At 40.8% G+C, this 21,418-nt stretch overlaps 4 protein-coding genes across 7 annotated transcripts; 3 read left to right on the forward strand and 1 right to left on the reverse strand.

Annotated features, from left to right (window-relative positions):
• The first annotated feature begins 527 nt into the window (after positions 1–527).
• LOC111796641 (E3 ubiquitin-protein ligase RMA3-like) lies at positions 528–2,925 on the forward strand. The gene is made up of 2 exons (XM_023679357.1): positions 528–658; positions 1,982–2,925. The coding sequence occupies exon 2, from the start codon at positions 1,999–2,001 to the stop codon at positions 2,767–2,769; it is 771 nt and encodes a 256-aa protein (XP_023535125.1). The 5' UTR covers positions 528–658; positions 1,982–1,998; the 3' UTR covers positions 2,770–2,925.
• Positions 2,926–4,423: 1,498 nt separating this feature from the next.
• On the forward strand, positions 4,424–11,341 carry LOC111796603 (choline transporter protein 1-like). Its single transcript, XM_023679300.1, has 10 exons — positions 4,424–4,951; positions 6,096–6,454; positions 6,601–6,746; positions 7,257–7,440; positions 7,528–7,601; positions 7,679–7,792; positions 9,009–9,365; positions 9,469–9,729; positions 9,836–10,063; positions 10,829–11,341. Exons 1-10 carry the CDS (start codon positions 4,767–4,769, stop codon positions 11,027–11,029), a joined length of 2,109 nt encoding a protein of 702 aa, XP_023535068.1. The 5' UTR covers positions 4,424–4,766; the 3' UTR covers positions 11,030–11,341.
• A 987-nt stretch (positions 11,342–12,328) lies between these two features.
• Positions 12,329–13,239, forward strand: LOC111796649 (mesenchyme-specific cell surface glycoprotein-like). Its single transcript, XM_023679365.1, has 2 exons — positions 12,329–12,668; positions 12,702–13,239. Exons 1-2 carry the CDS (start codon positions 12,374–12,376, stop codon positions 13,061–13,063), a joined length of 657 nt encoding a protein of 218 aa, XP_023535133.1. The 5' UTR covers positions 12,329–12,373; the 3' UTR covers positions 13,064–13,239.
• On the reverse strand, positions 12,616–21,302 carry LOC111796611 (MLO-like protein 11). Of its 4 annotated transcripts, none has more exons than XM_023679312.1 (16): positions 21,194–21,265; positions 20,767–20,919; positions 19,570–19,627; positions 19,251–19,483; positions 19,044–19,160; positions 17,790–17,850; positions 17,601–17,695; positions 16,632–16,706; positions 16,370–16,455; positions 15,334–15,383; positions 15,211–15,251; positions 14,946–15,116; positions 14,827–14,862; positions 14,625–14,692; positions 14,457–14,517; positions 12,616–13,748 (listed from the first exon to the last, which is right to left on the reverse strand). In XM_023679312.1, the coding sequence occupies exons 2-16, from the start codon at positions 20,893–20,895 to the stop codon at positions 13,368–13,370; spliced, it is 1,662 nt and encodes a 553-aa protein (XP_023535080.1). In that variant the 5' UTR covers positions 20,896–20,919; positions 21,194–21,265; the 3' UTR covers positions 12,616–13,367. The 4 variants fall into 4 exon arrangements, with proteins under 4 accessions (XP_023535080.1, XP_023535081.1, XP_023535079.1 ...); XM_023679313.1 differs by having other exon boundaries at positions 20,767–20,914; positions 21,194–21,212; XM_023679311.1 differs by having other exon boundaries at positions 21,142–21,202.
• Between the last annotated feature and the right edge of the window lie 116 nt (positions 21,303–21,418).

Genomic DNA, 21,418 nt, shown 5'->3' on the forward strand with positions numbered 1-21,418 from the left:
TATATATATTTTAAAATTATGCTTGAATTTTAATTTTCAAAATTATTGCTCTATAAGTTTGTTAAAATATTTTCATAAAATAGGAAATTAGTGGATATGGTATAAATAATTAAATAATTAAATAATAAGTTTAATATTTGAGATTATTTGAAAATAAATTGCCACGTCAGTACTAACTAATTTTGGTGATTTAAAAATAAAATAAAATGATAAAAGAGTGTCTATTATCAATTAATCTATAAATAAGAAGTAAGTTTGTTGGGTTTCGCACGTGCCTCCCTTGCACGTGCCACTAACTCCGCTTTCTTCGCGTATAATTTTCAACTTTGGCTGGTCTGAGTCTTTTAAATAATCAATTTATTTTGGAGGAAAAAATTAATTAAAAAAGGAAAAAGAAAATTAAAAGCTGGATAAAGTTAAACCCGACGCGCCGACACGAACGTAAACACACGACGCGCTTGCTCTATTCGTGGAGAACACGCGCTCTCTCCCCCCTTTTATATAAATCTCTCCCTCTTTTTCCCTTCGATTCTCCTCTCTCTAGAATTGTTCTTGAAATTCTCTCCGCCAACATCGTTTTGCGTTCATTTATCTCTCTGATTGGATTTGATTTCGGTCGGGGATTGTCGTACGAAACCCTTCGGATTCTTATTTAACGGTGAGTGATTTTTGTATTTCGAATCTCTAAGGTTACGTTTTGTTTCATTCTTCGTTTGAATTGTGTGAAATGTGTTCGGGGAATTTGGGTTGGTCGTTCTTCCTGTTCAAGAAAACGAGTGTTGGATCTTAATCTATGCGTTTAAGCGAATTTGTTCGGCTTCAATTTGAACTGCTCTTTTTCTTCTTTCCATGTGATTCGATCTAGGTTGATTTTGGGGTTTTGTTTTTATCTGAACTGCATGATTTTGCGGATAAGTTTGTTTGGTTTGCTGTGTCTTTTTGTTTTTTCCGTCTCGAGATTTTCAACTTCGAAGTTTCGAGATGATTTGGGGGTTTTGACATTGTTTCTAAAAACTTGCTTCCGTCCATCCACGTCTCTCTCCTTTTCCTACAAGTTGAACGGGTCTATTGTTCCGGACATTGATTGGACGTTTGATTGTTATTTATTTGGGATTTTTGCGTTGTTGCCCTGCAATTGGCTTGCTAGCTTAATGAAGAGGGTGTTCTGAGTCTCGACTCTGGTTCGTGATAGATGATTTTTGAATGGTCTGAATAATCTACATTGATCCCAGCTTTTGTGTCTATAGATCGGCCCTTGAATCATTGATCCCTGTGTTTTCGTTTAAGTTTTCACAATCCTTTTGGCCTCTTCGCTATAAATTGGCTTGGATTAGTTGTGGATGGAACAGAGCTTAAGTTTTGCCAATTGTAAGAAAAAATCTGGTTCGTTAGGCCCTATTTGATAGTAGCTTGGTTTTTGAAAATTGTGTTTGTTTTCTCATCCTTTCATCGTTTATAAGGAAACATTTTGAATTTTTTGTCAAATCCCAAGAACATTTGTTTAGAAACTACCCAGTTTAGTAATCATTTATAAGGAAATATTTTGAATTTTTTGTTAAATTCCAAGAACATTTGTTCAGAAACTACTCAGTTTAGTAATCATTTCTAAGGAAACATTTTGAATTTTTTGTCAAATTCCAAGAACATTTGTTCAGAAACTACTCAGTTTAGTAATCATTTATGAGGAAATATTTTGAATTTTTTGTCAAATTCCAAGAACATTTGTTTAGAAACCTACTCAGATTAGTAATCATTTTGTTTTGTTTTTAGAAATTAAAGCTTAGAAACACTACTTCCGCCCACAAGTTTCTTAGTTTCTATGCTTTGAAAATTATGTTTTTGTTTCTGGTTTTGTTATTAATGTGCTCAAATTGGTATCTTTCGACAATGTTCTTCAATTGTTCATTGCTGCTGATTTTGTTCACTAATTTACTCCTTTTTTAAAGAATCTCATTGTCTCAATTTATCTTTTTGTAAACAGAACGTATTACTCATTCCATGGAACAAAACCATTCCGTGCATGAGTCTGGACATGATGTCTCTCTCAAGCAAAACTGGAGATCCGTCTCAGAAGATGCTAATGGTTGTTTCGAATGCAACATTTGCTTAGACTCAGCCGATGATCCTGTTGTCACCCTCTGTGGTCACCTCTACTGCTGGCCGTGCATTTACATATGGCTTCACGTTCAAATCTCCAGCGATGAACCCGAAAACACCCAGAACTGCCCTGTTTGTAAGGCTAGCATCACTCCCTCTTCTTTGGTTCCCCTCTATGGTCGTGGCACGTCGAACTCAGATTCCGAATCCAAGAAGTCTCACTTGGGTATGGCTGTACCTCGAAGACCACCACCGTCGATGAACGCACCGCCCCATTCCAATGCTGCCTCTGCATTGCATCCTAGCCAGCAGCTTCATCCAAATTATATTCGCTCGCCCTCACACCCACACCCGCACCAGCACCCAATCTATCACCAACAATACTTCCCCCAGGCTTATAGCGACGTTGCTTCATATGCACCTTCTTATCTCGGTAATGCCGTGATAACAAGTCTGCTAAACCCGACGATCGGGATGTTCGGAGAAACAGTTTTCACTAGAATTTTCGGTAGCGTGGATGGGAACTTGTTGCCATACCCGACTTACAACAACTCGATCACAGGGAATGGCAGTAGCAGAATGAGAAGACAGGAAATGCAGCTTGATAAGTCTCTTAATAGAGTCTCCATCTTTCTATTTTGCTGCTTTATTATCTGTCTTCTATTGTTTTGAAATTGGCAATAGACGTTCTGTGAAGAAGCATATCATATCATATCATATTGACCAGCAGCAAAATGAGCAGCTAGAATTTTTATGTATGACTTTACTGTGAGAAGTCATCCATTTGTACAGAAGCTTAAGCTAATATCACAATATTTTGCAACATAATCTTAAAGTTTTAACTGCGTTTTCAAGTACCCGAAGGTCATAGACTTACTTAATCTTCAGTATAAGGACCCGAAGTTCATAGACTTACTTAATCTTTAGGATAAGGATAAGGGTACGAAGTTCATAGACTTGCTTAATCTTTAGTATAAGGACCTGAAATTCATAGACTTACTTAATTTTTAGTATAAGGACCCGAAGTTCATAGGCTTACTCAATCTTTAGTATAATGACCCGAAGTTCATAGACTTACTCAATCTTTAGTATAAGGACCCGAAGTTCTTAGACTTACTCAATATTTTGTATAAGGACCCGAAGTTCTTAGACTTACTCAATCTTTTGTATAAGGGTACAAGGTCCGCAGACTTACTTAATCTTTAGTATAAGGACCCGAAGTTCATAGACTTACTTAATCTTTAGTATAAACACTCAAATTCTTAGACTTACTTAATCTTTAGTATAAGGACCTGAAGTTCTTAGACTTACTTAATTTTTAACATAAGGACCCGAAGTTCTTAAACTTACTTAATATTTAGTATAAGGACACGAAGTTCGTAGACTTATTTAATCTTTATATAAGAGTACGAAGCCCGCAGACTTACTTAATCTTTAGTATAAGGACCCAAAATTCATAGACTTATTTAGTATAAGGATTACAGGATGCTCCTTTTAAATTAAAAAAAATTAGGGATTTAAACTACAAATTAGATTTGGTTAATCCCTCCATTTAAAAGCAATGATTCCAAGGATTATACTAATAATCATTCATTATGATATCAACACAATGATTATAATGTCTTTTCTATATCAATTTTTATATCCATTCCATTTTAATTTTACATTTTATTCTATAGTTTAATAGACGATTTTACCTCTTCTTTTTAATTTTTTTTAATTTTTTTTTTAATTTTTTTAATTTTTAATTTTACAATTTTTGTGGCTATTTATATAAGGTAATTATGTGTTAGTCAAATTTAATTTTATCCCAAATATAACTTTTATTGAAATTAGTAAAGTTTTGAAAGAAAAAAAATTATGTGATTATATTAATTTAATTCCAAGATACAATAGTAACATTTATGGATATAATGAAAATTAATATTATTTAAAAATTATCACTGACCCACAAATACTTTAATTATTTTATTTATTATTTTTTAAAATTTTATAATAGAGAATATTACTTTTTAGGGGGGAAATTTCCGGTGTAATACACTCATACTAATTGATAAAGTTCACACCTTTATTACCCACCGTTGGATGAGCTCGATCATCGCAGTCAATACAAAAATTTTCCACAGCATCGACAGTGATAGGCAATTACAACAGCTCAAGACCGACAAAGACCGTAGATCTTCAGACATAAATGTCTGTGTCAGCTTAATATGCTTAATAACATCCAATTTAATATCTGATACTCAAATTTGTGTTTGAGAGGGAAAAAAAAAATGAGTTCTTTATCAAAATCTAATGAAACCCACAACGAATTAAAGGTTTTTATTCCAAAAAATGAGTTCTTTATCAAAATCTAAAGAAGCCCACAAGGAATTAAAGGTTTTTATTCCATTTTTTCCGGTTTCTTTTACATTTCGATGTCTTCAATTCATTGGGTTCTTCAAAATTGTTGTTTAGCTGAGCCCCTTTGAAACGCTTCTCTAAAACACCACTGTACTTTTGTCCAGAAGTCCCAAAGGAAAGAAAGACTTGGCATAAAGATTCCAAATCTGAAACCCTTTTCTTTGAAGCTTTTACTTTGCCACTCCATTGTTGAAGCTTTAGTTTCTTTCTCGCTCTAGATTCTCTCTCTGTTTCTGCTTGGAAGGGGGAAACCTGGGTTTGTGAAGATGAGGGGTCCTTTAGGGGCAGTGATTGGGAGGTACCCTTCAAGTGATGGGAATGCCCAAATGGGTGGGATCATTAGGCATAATAGAAAATGCAGAGATATTGTGTTTCTTGTGATCTTTATAGCTTTCTGGGTGGGCATGATTGTTAACTCCAGCTTTGGATTTAACCAAGGTGACCCATTAAGGTATGGACTCTTCTTTTGCTTCAATGGCTACTGTTTGTTCTTGCGTATTGTCTCTTTCATTCAGAAAGCTCTTAAGTTCTTTAATTTTGTGATGTTCTTTTCACTTCGACATGGAATTCTACTACTTCATCACTACCCACCTGATAATTTGTTGTGTAGATAGCTCCTAGGGGTCTCATTGTTTGGCTAGATAGCTCTTGGGGGTATCACTCAACGTTCGCTAGATAGCTCCTGGGGGTATCACTCGAAGTTTGGCTAGATAGCTTCTGGGGTCTCATTGTTTGGCTAGATATCTCCTGGAGGTATCACTCAACATTGGCAAGATAGCTCCTGGGGGTATCACTCAATGTTTGGTTAGATAGCTCCTGGGGGTCTCATTGTTTGGCTAGATATCTCCTGGGGGTATCACTCAACATTGGCTAGATAGCTCCTGGGGGTATCAGTCAATGTTTGGTTAGATAGCTCCTGGGGTTATCACTCAACGTTGGCTAGATATCTCCTGGGGGTATCACTCGACGTTTGGCTAGATAGCTCCTGGGGGTCTCATTGTTTGGCTAGATAGCTCCTGGGGTATCACTCAAGGTTTGGCTAGATAGCTTCTGGGGGTCTCATTGTTTGGCTAGATAGCTCCTGGGGGTATCACTCAACGTTGGCTAGATATCTCCTGGGGGTCTCATTGTTTGGCTAGATATCTCCTGGGGGTATCACTCAACGTTTGGCTAGATAGCTTCTGGGGGTATCATTGGGCCTTCTTCTTTGTTTTAACCCCTTTGAAGTTTGAAGGAAATTTAGCATATGGGTAGGATGAGACATTTCCACTAGTTTTCTTTGTTCTCCCTTCTTTATAAGCTTATGTTAAAACTGACATTACATCCTTGATGAACTGTACCCTGTAAGATTCATACAGAACCCTTTGGAACCGATGGACCGAGCATTCCTTTGCCTCGCGTATTGCCATCACAATAGCTCTCATTGGCCCTGGTTTTCCCGTTCGCCAATCGTGATTTGGTTTAGTTTCTTATAATAGTAACAATCTGATAGTTTCTTATACGGTTATCAGGCTTACATATACTTAGTGCTTGCCTTCTCCTTCTCTTTGTTTATTAGTCTCCTTTTAGTTGATCTTTGTGCTAATGTTTATCAGGCTCACATATGGACTAGACTACAAAGGAAATGTCTGTGGCGACAAGCATGCTAATCCCGGCCTTCGTGAACTCGAGCTTAAATACTGGTTGAATCCTAATCAGGTGTATCAAAGTGGTCTGAAGGACAGTCAATTTAAGCTGGCGGATGCTCGGAGTATATGCTTGATGGATTGCCCAACACCTTCAGAAGATTCTCTAAACTGGGTTTGTGACTATCCCGAAGGCGAAATACGCCTCTCAATGGATGATTGGATAGACAGGAACTACGATTATTTCGAGTTCCTTACGCCTGAGATGAGGAACAGCTCGGTGAACCTTCAAGGTCCTTGTTACCCTGTCATTTTTCCTAGTGTTAATGGTAAGTGAGATTCATCTTTCTTGATGCCATTGTCTGTTTTCCACCTTATAGGATGATATCGAAAACTTCACGTCTAGATTCTTTATAAAAAATGTTTTACGAACGAATGTGCAACGAGCTCACTGTTAGAACGATGTCCTTCTCAGTTTATTGGAGCTGCCAGTTCCTCGCTCGCCCCTCGAATGTATCGTTAACACATTGGAAGCAGATGGGTGGAATGAACATAGATGCGGATTTGATCATAGATAAATCTATTCATAAGTCGACCAACTCTCGGTCATCTGTCTTGAAGGTATACAAGTTTTTCTTTTCTACAATGCATGCAGTTATCGTACAAAAATTTCACTTTAAATCAAAAGAAGTTGCTAGTCTCGAAGATGTAGTCAAAATTGACTCAAGTATCGAACAAAGGGTGTACTTTGTTCGAGGGTTCCAGAGAAAGGAGTCGAGGCTTGATTAAGGGGAGGCTGTTCGAGGGCTACATAGGCCTCAGGGGAGGCTCTATGGTGTACTTTGTTCAAGGGTTGGATTGTTGAGAATTGTCGGGAGAGAGTCCAAAAGCAAAGCCATGAGAGCTTATACTCAAAGTGGACAATATCGTGCCATTGTGGAGAGTCTGGTTCCTAACAAATCACAGGTCTACGTAAAGTGTCATACGAGCTCACGAGTTCCAAATTGCAAGATCTTTCGAATAATATTTTTAGCGTCCCGTCTGAAGCTTCTCTATCATGTCGTAACTTTTTTCGTTGTGTCTTACCATTTCTGAAGTTTTCACTTATTCTATGCTCTAAACAACTCACAGAGATACATGTCTGATATTGGGAAGTCGTGGCCGATATTGATTGTTTGCGGAGGGATTTTGCCTCTATTTTTGGCAGTGATTTGGTTGCTAATGATTCGACATTTCGTTGCTGCGATGCCGTGGGTAACGGTCGTCCTATTCAACATTCTCATCGTATCGGTCACAATGTTTTATTACCTCAAAGGTGAGGAGGAACATGTTTACTCTGAGTTAAAGTTGTTATTTCATCTTATATTATTATTACCGATTGCCATTGTCTTTGTTGCTATAGCTGGATGGATTGGAAATGATGCTATCACGCCCATCATCGGTGATCACGATCCCTATGTCCACATATTTGGAAGGGTATGCAACCGAATCTCGTGAGACTTTTCGATAAAAGAACTCGTCTGATTCTGATCACTCGATTGATTATTGTTCAGGAGCTCGATCATATGCGCGCTGCTGCTGTTCTAATGACTTTTGTTATGGCTGTCTCTGTTCTTACTTCAATTGCTATCATCCGTCGAATCATAATGGCGACGTCTGTCCTCAAGGCAAGTACTATGCTATATATGCATAATGGCAGCAAAAATTATAAACTGATATGTAATTCAAGTACTTTTGATTTCTTTGTTTGTGTGTCTGTGAGATCCTACATCGGTTGGAGAGGAGAACGAAACATTTCTTATAAGAATGTGGAAACCTCTCCCTAATAGACGCGTTTTAGAACCGTGAGGCTGACGGCGTTATGTAACGGGCCAAAGTGGACGATATCTGCTAGCGGTGGGCTTGGGCTGTTACCAATGGTATCAGAGCTAGACACCGGGTGGTGTGCGAGTAAGGACGCTGGGCCCCCAAGGGAGGTGGATACTGGGTGGTGTGCTAGCAAGGACGCTGGCCCCCAAAGGAGGTGGATTGTGAGATCCCATATCAGTTGGAGGAGGGAACGAAACATTCCTTATAATGATGTGGAAATGTCTCCCTAACAGGCGCGTTTTAAAACCATGAGGCTGAGGGCGATACACAATGGGCCGAAGCAGACAATATCTGCTAGCGATGGACTTGGGCTGTTCGTTGGAGAGGGGAATGAAACATTCCTTATAAGGGTGTGGAAATGTTTCCCTAACATATGCATTTTAAAACCGTGAGGCTAACGACGATATGTAACGGGCCAAAGCGGACAATATCTGCTAGCGGTGAGCTTGGGCTGTTACAAATGGTATCAAAGCCAGGCGCTAGACGATGTGCTAGTGAGGACGCTGGCCCCCAAAGGGGTGGATTGTGAGATCCCACATCAATTGGAGAAGGGAACGAAACATTCCTTATAAGGATGTGGAAACCTCTCCCTAACATTCGTGTTTTAAAAATCGTGAGGCTGATGGCGATACGTAACGAGTCAAAGCGGACGATATCTGCTAGCGATGGGCTTGGGTGGTTACAAATGGTATCAGAGCCAGACACCAGACGGTGCCTTAGCGAGAATGCTGGGCCCGGAAGGGGGTGGATTGTGAGATCCCACATCGGTTGGCGAAGGGAACGAAACATCCTTATAAGGACGTGAAAACCTCTCCCTAACAGACACGTTTTAAAACCTTGAGGCTGACATCGATACGTAATGGGCCAAAGCAAACAATATCTACTAGTGGTGGGCTTAGGCTGTTATAGTGTCGCTCGTTTTCGCTCATTTCATTGAGGCACTCTTAGTTTCTAAACCGATTATTATCGATAATATCATTATTTCACTTCGGTTTCATACGACCCTACGTGCAGGTAGCTGCAAAGGTGATCGGAGAAGTTCAAGCACTCATAATCTTCCCAATCATACCTTATGCGATCCTTGCAATCTTTTACATGTTATGGTTATCAGCTGCCCTTCATCTCTTCAGCTCTGGTCAGATTGTCCAGAACAATTGCAACTCGAATTGCTGCGCTTACGATCTTGCTTCAAAACGAGTGAACTGCGACCGTTGCTGTGGTTATAGCATCCGTTATACTCCTCATATCGACATAGCCATCTTTTTCCACCTATTCGGAGGTTATTGGGCTACTCAATTTTTTGTAGCATGCTCTTCAACAGTCATTGCAGGTTCCGTGGCCTCCTATTACTGGGCTCGTGGTGAAACCTCGGTAAGTTACTAACGATGGGGTCGACATATCCAACAATTCTGAACTTCTTTTGGGGCTATAAGTTCTTACCTTCTTTAATACTCATTGTTTTTGGTTAATGCAGCCCGAAATTCCGTTTCTTCCAGTGTTCTCCTCGATGAAACGGCTAGCAAGATATAACCTCGGGTCCATGGCTATCGGTTCCTTGACTGTATCCTTTATGGAATCAATTCGGTTCATACTCGAGTCTATTCGTCGCAAATTGAAAGTCGCAAATACGACACCAGATAGTTGGATTGGCCGAGCAGCACATAATACGTCTCGGTTTTGCCTGAGATGTATAGAGTGGATCATCAAATCCGTTAACCGCAATGCATATATAATGGTAAATTGATACTCATTTACTCATTGACAACAATATATTAGTTTGCAGAACAAGAACAAGAACTCAGTAATTTCTCCAACAAACGTTGCTATTCTGATTCGTGCAGATTGCGATAACAGGCAAAAGCTTTTGCAAGGCGTCGGCTATTGCGACGGAGTTAATAATGAACAACATCCTTCGGATCGGGAGAGTGAACGTGATCGGAGACGTTATTCTGTTCCTTGGGAAGCTTTGTATCAGCCTCTCAAGTGCTCTTTTTGCATTCCTCATGTCGGATACACACAAATACAGATCTGCTCATAACAAGATTTCTTCCCCATTGTTTCCGGTCTTGGTAAGTTCTTCAACTTTTTTTACACATTAGTGTTAGACTAAATATGTAGCAGCCCAAACCCACCGTCGTTAGCAGATATTGTCCGCCTTGGCTCGTTACGTATCGCCGTCAGCCTCATAGTTTTAAAACTAGGGAGAAGTTTCCACACTCTTATAAAGAATGCTTAGTTCCCCTCTCTGACCGATGTGGGATCTCACAATGGTTGGAGAGGGAATGAAACATTTTTTATAAGGGTGTGGAAACCTCTCCCTAGTAGACACATTTTTAAACTGTGAGGCTGACGACGATATGTAACGGGCCAAAGAGGACAATATCTGCTAACAGTGGGTTTGAGCTGTTACAAATGGTATCAAAGCCAAACACCTTGGCCCCTAAGAGGGGTGGATTGTGAGATTTTCTTGTAAGGGTGTGGAAACCTCTCCCTAGCAGATACGTTTTAAAACCATGAGGCTGATAGGGATATGCAACAAGCCAAAGTAGACAAAATTTATTAACAAAATGATGATATGACACGTCCATGGCCTTTAAACCTAAAAGCTTAAGCTAATGGGTTACGATAAACTTAATCATATCACACTTCTACACTCTCACTTGTGGGCTTAGAAATTAGTGGAAGAAACCAACATCCCAAGGTTTTGAGCACAACGCTCTCTCCTTTGATAACCTGTTAAATCGTTACTGAACCCAAAAGCTTAAGCAAACGAGTCACGGTAAATTTAGTCGTGTCAATACTGATTCAAGGCCTTTTTGGTTGTGAAACAACAGGTTTGCTGGGGGCTAGGCTATGTGGTTGCTACACTTTTCTTTGGAGTGGTGGAGATGTCCATTGATACAATAATTCTATCCTACTGTCAAGATTCTGAAGAACATCAGGGCACAGCTCAATATGCCCCTCCACTTCTAATGGAGACTCTCAATGATCAAAATGAGATGCAAAGGCTTACACAAGGGCCTCCCAGTTCATAGCCTTTCATCATTTACTTTTCTTATTGATTGCCCTCTCAGAATGTTACCAAAAAAATAGGCTTTACCTTCTCCTGCTGCAGTCATCTCCAACCCTTCACTGTCACAGTTTTTTCACTGTAAATAATCAAGTTCTTTGCAGTGTGGAAGTTGGAGGAAAAGTGATAGAGAAGAGACAGACAGGGAATACCTTTAGGCCTTGTTTTGTTTTTTATGGGTAGGTTACTATTTTTGTTACTTGTTACTGAGAAGCTTTGGATATGGTGTATTCTCCATTATTATTGCAATGACATTAGTTAATATTATGTTGGGTTCTATGGTCCTCTTTGGGGTTTTTCTTTCGGGTTTCTTCTCAAGGATTTTAAAACGCGTGTGCTAGGGGAGGTTTCCACATGCTTATAATGAATGCTTCGTTCTCTTCCTCAATCAATGTGAGATCTCGCAATCTACCCCCTACACTCGTTCCCCTCCCCAATGATGTGAGATCTCACAATCCACCACTTTTTAGGGTCCAACATTCTCGCTGACACTCGTTTCCCTCTCCAATGATGTGGGATCTCACAATCCACTCACCTTCGGGGCCAGTATCTTTGCTAGCACTTGTTTTTCTCTCTCAAATCGACGTGGGATCTCACAATCCACCCCATCTTTAGGGCCCAGCGTCCTCGTTAGCACTCGTTCCTTTCTCCAATCGATGTGGGATCTCATGGGGGTGGACATCAAGTGGTGTGCCAGCGAGAACGCTGAGCCTTGAAGGGGAGTGGAGAAACATTTTTTATAAGAACGTAGAAACTCTCTTAGTTGAAGAGAAGCCCAAAAGAGAAAACCCAAAAGGGACAAAATATGCTACCAGGATTGAACGGTTACATTTTTTGTCTCAGGTTCTTTGCATCAAGCTAACCAAATCAATTCAACTGACAAAAAGAACATAGAAAATGGTCTCTAAGCTAACATGTTACCATGACCACAACTCAATGATAATTGATTCGTACGGAAAGGGCTAGAAACTTGAAGATATCTTTCAAGTTCTTGGGGTTAAGTGATTGGATGGTTTTTTGAAATAAAAAGTCTAATTTACATTAAGAATCCCTTGCATTTAGGAAAGGATCTTGTTGCTTAATGTTTTATGCAACAAAGACTGAAAGAACTACAGGCAACAACCTCACACAATGATGTCCTCCGGACTCTTAGGCCAAACCAACGCCAATGCTTTTCTTGCTTTTTTTACATTCACTCCTCCAAACTCAACAAACTCCCCACACTATAAAAACCAAAAGCTCCTTCACTTTGAGAAGCACAGAAAAATACTCAGCTTTCCCCTCAAAAGAGAGCTAAAGTTCAAAGAAAATGGCTGTTACCAAAAGTAGTTTCTTGGTCGGTCTCTTGGCGTTCCTCTGCTTAAGCCTCAGCTCGGCCAATCGAGTCCTCAAGAACAATGATGCTGAAAAGGAACTATTAAGCAACAATGTATCTTCTGAACAAGACAATCAATTACAAGATTTCAATAATGCTGAGTTGAAAAGTATACCTGAAGGCAACGTACCCAAACTCAGTTCTGTTGGTTCAGGATATGGTGATTGCGGTGGTAACTGTGGCAGCTCTGGTGGTGGGGGATATACTTATCCTCCTAACTACGGATCTGGTGGTGGAAGCTCTCCTCCTAACTACGGATCTGGTGGTGGAAGCTCTCCTCCTAACTACGGATCTGGTGGTGGAAGCTCTGGTTGCCAACCTTGCTACACTTATTCGCCGTGTCCGTGGCAGGGATGCCCGGGATTTCAAGGGTGCCAAGGATGTCAAGGAGGGTGCCAAGGATGTCAAGGAGGATGCCAAGGATGTCAAGGAGGATGCCAAGGATGCCAGGCACCACATCCACCTTGTACCTTCGAAGTCGGCACGGTTAACGACTCTAAGATCCAAGATGAATCTATTCCAATGGGTGAAGAACCTGAACCACCAGTCCTGCCAGAAAATCATCACATAAAATCCAGTGGGGGAGCAAATCAGGACATGAAATCCAATGGTGGTCTGGTTTAGAGCTTAGACCTTACCTCAAAGAAAGTGTTTTCTTCTAGCTCTCAATAAAAAAACATCCATCATGGAGTTCATTTTCTAATAAACTTATGAAATATAGAACATCAGGAAACTCTGTTCTATAATTGGAGTTTAAACTTTCCTTGCATTGTTGGGAGATATATTACAAAGCAAGCAGTTTCATGTACTGTTTTCTAAGAATACTAACTCAGTTTCCTATAAACAAATCTCTAGCCTCACATTCTGAACACTTCTTCTTTCATGGTATTTGTTATCTACTTCTATCGCTTTGTTTACTAGCTACACGTTATCTTTGTATCGGCAAAGATGAGCTTCTTAAAGGGTTTTGGAGATTGAAGTTTTGAGCGACAGGTAAGGAAAGAGACAGAGTGGGTCGAAGACGGGCAGTTCCAACCCCATATGATATATCATTGGCAACAGAGACAGACACATTCAATGCAGTAAGTGGCTGCATCTCGATTGTGGCATGGCCAGTGGCAGTGTTGGGGGTATCAATATGATGATTGTCGTCGTCCTCAAGTGATATCACGGTGCATGTTTCTGTGTTGATTGTGGTATCATCAGCAAATATCCGGAGCCTTCTCTTCCTTCTAGCTGACTTACCCCACCCATGGATTGTTTCCCTTATTCTTTGAGGAATTAAGGCTGCCTTGTAGTTTGTTCCCATCTGCAAAACGAACACAGGAAAAGTTTACAGTTAGAAACATGAAGCAGAAAGATGAATCACAGTCAATAGCCTTTGGATAGCGTCATTAAGGTTAATACTCCCGTAGACTACCAACCAGATAAAATTTCATAACCAAACTCTCGTTGTACAACGATAAACGTTTAAGTTTAATGTCTTAAACTCTAACGGCCCAAGTCTCCGCTAGCAGATATTGTCCTCTTTGGACAGTCCCTTCTAGGCTTCCCTTCAAAGTTTTAAAATGCGTCTGCTGGGGAGAGGTTTCCACAGCCTTATAAAGAATGCTTTGTTTCCTTCTCCAGTCAATGTGGGATCTCGCAATCCTCCCCCTTTGGGGCTTAGCGTCCTCACTGGCACACCATCCGGTGTCTGGCTCTGATACCATTTGTAACAGCCCAAATCTACTACTCGCAGATATTGTCCTCTTTGGACTTTCCCTTCAAAGTTTTTAAAACGCGTCTACTAGGAATATGTTTCTACACTCTTATGAATAATACTTTGTTCCCCTCTTCAGCCGACGTGGGATCTCACAATCCACCCCCCTTTAGAGCTCAGCGTCCTCGGGCACACCGCCCGATGTTTAGCTCTGATACCATTTGTAACAGCACAAACCCACCGCTAGCATAAACCAAGGATATCAACAGTTTTAAACAGCCTATCAAAATGTAAGATGTCATGCCTTTCCATTACCAGAGTAACCAGTGCATAGAGGGGCAAGGTGCTATAGCTGCAAAGATATTGTCCAGCAAACCTACAAGAAAGACAAAACCAAACATTTCAAGGCTATTCATCTCCCGCCACACAATAAACATAGTCATGTATACAAGGTTATGACTGTCGGAAACTAAAGATTCATACCCCAAGATTAGTCTTGCATAGACAAGCAGATGATTGCTAATGAAGCAAGAATTATACCCAAATTGCCACTGTAACCAAATTAAACAAGATAATAGTTATGGCCTAAAAGTTTTGAAGGAAACTATATAATGCTTCCTATTTCACGAGTGGGATTGTTTTGTTCTGAGATTAAAAAAGCCATGACTAGAGGAGAGGAAGGTACCCAGAACCAGAAGAACGAAGCCAATTCGAAAGCATTCTGCAAGAGAATTAAGAGAAAGGGGGATAAAACCAAGAACATCATATTCCATTCAGGCAACATTGTTAATAATCAAGACATGCCTGGAAAAGAACAAAATGGATCAAGGACAACAGGAATTCAGGCTTCTTAAACCAGAAAAGATCATCACGGGGCTTCAGCTTTGCTCCAGAAAAGAATCCGGAAATACCAGCATTTTCCAACGTCAAAGTTGCAATAACATGCTGTAATTTTGTGCCAACTAACAGAACAAGCTGTATGAAAAAATGAAAAGTAGTACAAGATCAGCTGGTCAATCAACCAGATAGATGCTGCAGCTCTTGAGAGAGAGAGAGAGAGAGAGCTCACAGTAAAAGGAATAGATGCTATCCAAAAATATAGGTTAGAGCCTGAAAGAAGGAAAAGGAGATCAAATGGTAATTAGAATTGAGGCAGAAAAAGTATTCTGTTCCCAACAGAGGGTTATCATACCTTTCACATTAAACAGCAAAAAAGCAACGACAAATCCCCATAGTGGACCGCTGCATTAAAGTGAACAGAGAATTAGCTTCCTTAATTAAAAGACTAAAATAAGAAATTTGGTAATATTTGGGAATGAAACTAAAGATATATTGTTGCAGAAAACACATTCATTTCAATATATTCTAAAAGTTGATTTCCTGTGAGATCCCACGTCGCTTGGAGAAGGAAACGATTGGATAGAGAAACGAGTGCCAGCGAGGATACTAGGCACCGAAGGAGGGTGGATTGTGAGATCCCACGTTGGTTGGAGAGGAAAACAGAACATTCTTTATAAAGGTGTGGAAACCTCTCTAGCAGACGCGTTTTAAAAACCTTGAGGGGAAGCCCGGAAGAAAAAGCCCAAAGAAGACAATATCTGCTAGTGGTGGGCTTGGGCTGTTACAAATGGTATCAGAGCCAAACACCGAACAGTGTGCCAGCGAAGACACTGAGCCCCAAAGGGGGTGGACACCGGGCAGTGTGCTAGGGAGGACGTTAGGCCTCAAAGGAGGTTAGATTGGAGAGGAACGACTGCCAGTGAGGACACTGGGTCCCGAAGGAGTGGATTGTGAGATCCCATATCGGTTGGAGAGGAGAACGAAACATTATAAGGGTGTGGAAACCTCAACCTAGCAAATACGTTTTAAAAAATCTTGAGGGGAAGCCCGGAAAGGAAAGCCCAAAGTGGACAATGTTTGCTAGCGGTGGGCTTGGACTGTTACACATAGAGAAATATCGGAACAACATTCTCGGTGCCTTCAAACTTGCCTTCAAAAGCTTTCCTATTCCACTCAAAACAGAAAATTACTTTACTTTGTTCAAGGAGACCCACAAAATGCAAATCCCAACAAAGAACGGATGAGAACATTTCCATCTTCTATAATATAGTAACAAAGAGTAATAACTGAACCTGAACTCCTTTTTCTTGATAGCAATGACTAGAAAAAACAGTATAACCACATGCATATAGATTCAAAAAATTGAAAGCAACAGACACTTCAACTACCTCACACCAACTATTCTCTGGAATTCTTCTTCCATAGAACGAACCATATAGCTATGGAAATCATATCTTGGTGAGAGGTTATGATTCTGCAATTAAATAATAAGATGCAGGAAAATCGTAAATATTGCTATCTAAAAGATGATTATTCATTATCATTGGTGAACAAGCAGCTGAAATTTTGACAATGCCACAGCTCTAAAATGTAGTGTAAATGGTAAACATGAAAGAAAATTAGCAATCCAAACGAATAATTTGCTATTACCGTGATGAAGCCTTTGCGAAGTGTAAGGTAGTCAGAATGAACAACAGAACTCCCAAATTGCCGAAAGAAACATGTCTACAGATATCATTTAATTATTTCAAAGAAGAGTTAGTGTCAATACGTACGTGAATAGCAGGTGTATATGAAGGCCAAGTTCAAGGGAAAAATGGGATGGGGATGCTTCTCCTATTGCAAAAGCAGCTTCTCTTTTCAACCACAGAGGGTTTCCCAAATAAGATTAGAAATCACATTGGACATTGATATTTAATTTTTAAGTCCAACGCTAGTAGATATTGTCTTTTTTGGGCTTTCACTTTCGGGCTTCCCCTCAAGGTTCTTAAAACATGTCTGTTAGAGAAAGGTTTCCACACCCTTATAAAAAATGTTTCGTTCTGATCCCCAACTGATGTGGGATCTCACAATCCACCCCCCTTCAGGGCTCAACAGCCTCCTCGTTGGCACATCGCCCGGTGTCTGGCTCTGATACTATTTATAACAGCACAAGCCCACCGCTAGCAGATACAATCCTCTTTGGGCTTTCCCTTTCGGGCTTCCCCTCAAGGTTCTTAAAACGTGTCTGTTAGATAAAGGTTTCCACACCCTTATAAAAAAAATGTTTCGTTCTCCGCCCCAACTGATGTGGGATCTCACAGTCCACCCCCCTTCGGAGCTCAACCTCCTCGCCGGCACATTGCCCGGTGTCTGGCTCTGATACCATTTGTAACAGCCAAAACCCACCACTAACAAATATTGTCCTCTTTGGGTTATTGTGAGATCTCATATGGGTTGGGAGGAGAACGAAGCATTCTTTATAAGGGTGTGGAAACCTCTCCCTAGTAGACGCATTTTAAAGCATAAACTTGATCCGAAAACACCAATATTTTCACTATAGTAGCTCATGCAGATAAACACCTTTGAATAGATGCAGTTGTGCGGCATTGTCTAAATGAAAAGAAGATCAAGGCTTACCATCCAGATAAGGAAATTGCTCCTGGTTAAGGGATTGGAGGTGAGATATTGCACAAAGTGAGATTGTCTCTGCATTATCTTTTCTTTCGTCGTATCTACAATAATAGTAGAGAAATAATTGCTTGTTAATCCTTTAAGTGGCTAAGAGAAAATATGAGGAATCACACACAACATTATCATAGACCTCACCACTGAATACATCGTGACGGTCCATGTGAGCTTCATTTTCCCAGACTCTCCAACTGTGGATCTGGTCAAATTATAAAATGTCAACCACGAGATTTTTGTATCTTCTATGAATTTCTAAAGCAAAATGCTTTACGATGATAGAAGTCATAATGATCTTTAAATATTTTTACATTATGTACAATAACAGGCAAACTTCTATTAAGCTACTTAATCAAAGTTTAATAGAGACCGTTGTTCTTTCGCATCAAACCCAAATGCAAAACGTGTATGTTAGGGAGAGGTTTCTACACCCTTATAAGGAATGTTTCGTTCCCCTCTCCAACCGATGTGGGATCTTACAATCCACTCTCCTTGTGGGGCCGGCGTCCTCGCTGGCACACCGCCCAGTGCTTGGCTCTAAATACCATTTGTAATAGCCCAAGTCCATCTCTAGCAGATATTGTCCGCTTTGGCCCGTTACATATTGTTATCAGCTTCATGGTTTTAAAATGTGTCGGTTAGGGAGAGGTTTTCACACTCTTACGAGGAATGCTTCGTTCCCCTCTCCAATTGATGTGGGATCTCACAATCCACTTCCCTTGGGGGCCCAGCGTCCTCGCTGGCACATTCGCTCGATGCTTGGCTCTAATACCATTGGTAACAGCCCAAGGCCACCGCTAACATATATTGTTGGCTTTGGCCCGTTACGTATTGCCGTCAGTCTCACAGTTTTAACATGCGTATGTCAGGGAGAGGTTTCCACACCTTTATAAGCAATGTTTCGTTTCCCTCTCTAACCGATGTGGGATCTTACAATCCACTCCCCTTGGGGCCCAGCGTCCTCGCTGTCACACTGCCCGGTGCCTCCCTTTGATACCATTTGTAACAGCCCAAGGCCACCGTTAGCAGATATTGTCTGCTTTGACCTGTTACATATTGTCATCAGCCTCACGGTTTTAAAACGTGTCTGTTAGGGAGAAGTTTCCACACCCTTATAAGGAATGCTTCATTCCCCTCTCCAACTGATGGGATCTCACAATCCACTCCCCTTGGGGGCCAGCATCCTCACTGGCGCACCACCCAGTGCCTGACTTTGATAGCCCAAAGTCACCGCTAGCAAAAATATTGTTCGCTTTGATTCATTATGTATCGTCGTCAGTCTCACGATTTTAAAACACGTCTATTAGAGAGAGGTTTCCAAACTCTTACAAGGAATGTTTCATTCCCCTCTCCAAGCGACGTGAGATCTCACCGACTATGAAAAAAGTATCTAACCTTCACAATTGCCAGTAACATGGTTAAGCAACTATAAGATACATGAGTCACCGCCATGACAAAGATAAAGCGGTGCAATTGTTCAAGTCCTTCATATGAAACAAAGGGCTCATGACCCTGCCAGCAAGGAAAGTATCAAGTGAGACTATTGGGATGGAAGAAGACAGAGTTCTTATGAACAAAAAAAAGTTAATAATCATAACGTGCCTCTTTGCATGTATTTTTATTCACAGTAAGCATCCTCCTATACAAATGTGGCAAAGAAGAAACCATATATAGCTTTCTCTGCTCAGATGAAGTGTCCACATGATGTTCATCAATCTGTGACTGGCTGCATGGAGTAAAAGAGGTATCATAAAACTTGGATGGAATGCAGATATTTGATATCACACTTGATGATGCCGTCAGAAGCAAGGAAATAAACCCAAGCAGCATCAACTCTGCAAAGGCAAGAAATGGCGGTTAAATGAGAACCAGCGACCAGACAAGGCCATTCTTGTCTGAGGTGATTGAGCGAATAAGTTACCTTCTTTCATTTTCTCCAATGCCTCAAATAAGGGTTTTCTATGAGATTTTTCCAGCCACTGAAAGAGAAAAGGTAACAAACACATATCATGATTAGAACAAAATCTGCAGTAGCTGAAACACAGTGTATCAGGGAAATAATGTTTGAGACTCTAAAGTACTTGGCCAGATTTCCAGACATAGTTCATATAGATATTGTACATGAATTTGCATAAACAATGGGAATCAACCTCTAAAACAAAATGTAAGATCCCACGTCGGTTGGAGAGAACGAAACACTCTTTATAAGGGTGTGGAAACCTCTTCCTAACAGACTCGTTTTAAAAACCTTGAGGGAAAGCCCGGAAGGAAAAGCCCAAAGAGAACAATATCTGCTAGCGATGGGCTTGAGCTGTTACAAGTGATATCAGAGCCACAAACCCGGTGATGTGTCAGCGAAAAGGCTAAGCCCTGAAGGAGGCTGGACATGAGGCAATGTGCCAGCAAGGACGCTGGGCCCCGAAATAGGTGAATTGGAGGGTCCCACATCGATTGAAGAAGGGAACGAGTGCCAGCGAGTATGCTGGGCCCCGAAGGGAGTGGATTGTAAGATCCCACATCCATTGTGGAGGAGAACGGAACACCCTTTATAGGGGTGTGGAAACCTCTCCCTAGCAAACGCGTTTTAAAATCCTTGAGGGGAAGACTGAAAGGGAAAGCCCAAAGAGGACAATAATTGCTAGCGGGGGGCTTGGGCTGTTACAAATGGTATCAAAGCCACAAACCGGGCGATGTGTCAGCGAAAAGGCTGAGCCCCGAAGGGGGTGGACACGAGGCAGTGTGCCAGTAAGGACGCTAGGCCCCGAAGGGGGTGGATTGAAGGGTCCCACGTCAATTGAAGAAGGGAACGAGTATGCTGGGCTCCGAAGAGGGTGGATTGTAAGATCCCATATCGGTTGGAGAGGAGAACAAAATACCCTTTATAAGAGTGTGGAAACCTCCTCCTAACATACGCGTTTTAAAAACTTTGAAGGCAAGCTCGAAAGGAGAAGCCTAAAAAGGACAATATCGACTAGGAGTGGATTGGAGCAGTTACACAAAACCTCCCGGGAAGTTTAAGCAGACGTAAAGTTTCAAAAGCATACTATTCCTCACTAGTTAACAAGGCCACATTATTTGTTTAAAAGCATAACAAGCAGTGGCTCAGAAATATACTTACAGAGCTTAGCCTATGAATGGAGCGCTCTACAAGCAATGAAATCGCAACGAATATTGTCAACACAGAAGCAACAGACCAAGTAGGCGTCAGAGCCAGAGATCTCCCCTCAGGGGAGCCATTTTCAGCCATTTCCAACAAATCTTAAAGACTAACCTAAAGGAAACGATATATATAAATCAACAGCCAAAAGGATTTGGGAAAAGCCTCGGGCCAAGGACTATTAGTAATAGACAAATGACAACCCCATGTGCACAAACTTCTTGGGGTTGACACAAAGAAAATGTGGCATCATCATAAACAATAAACCCAGTGAAATTTATGAACAAAATGAACCAAAACGAAAGACCCAGATGACAAAAATGCAAGAAAACGCACAATCAAGGCAGGAGAAATCTCATCAAGAGGGTTATGATTCGCTTTGGCTTACATGTTTTTCTGCGCTCTTCATGCGATACGTAACCAGCTAGACATATGTATGTGCCCCTGTTGCGATCTTTTGGCGCCACAATAGCATGTGAACGCGATATCTCAGAAGAGTCAAAACTTTTCGAAAGTGCACTCACGTGTGTTTAGGTCAAGGTACCATCCACCCAGTCACGTAGTTCGTATCCCAATAACATACTCTTATTACACGATCTTTCTTCATCTAGTT

The sequence above is a fragment of the Cucurbita pepo genome, chromosome LG06 (assembly GCF_002806865.2).
Source record: "Cucurbita pepo subsp. pepo cultivar mu-cu-16 chromosome LG06, ASM280686v2, whole genome shotgun sequence".
Lineage (NCBI taxonomy): Eukaryota > Viridiplantae > Streptophyta > Magnoliopsida > Cucurbitales > Cucurbitaceae > Cucurbita > Cucurbita pepo.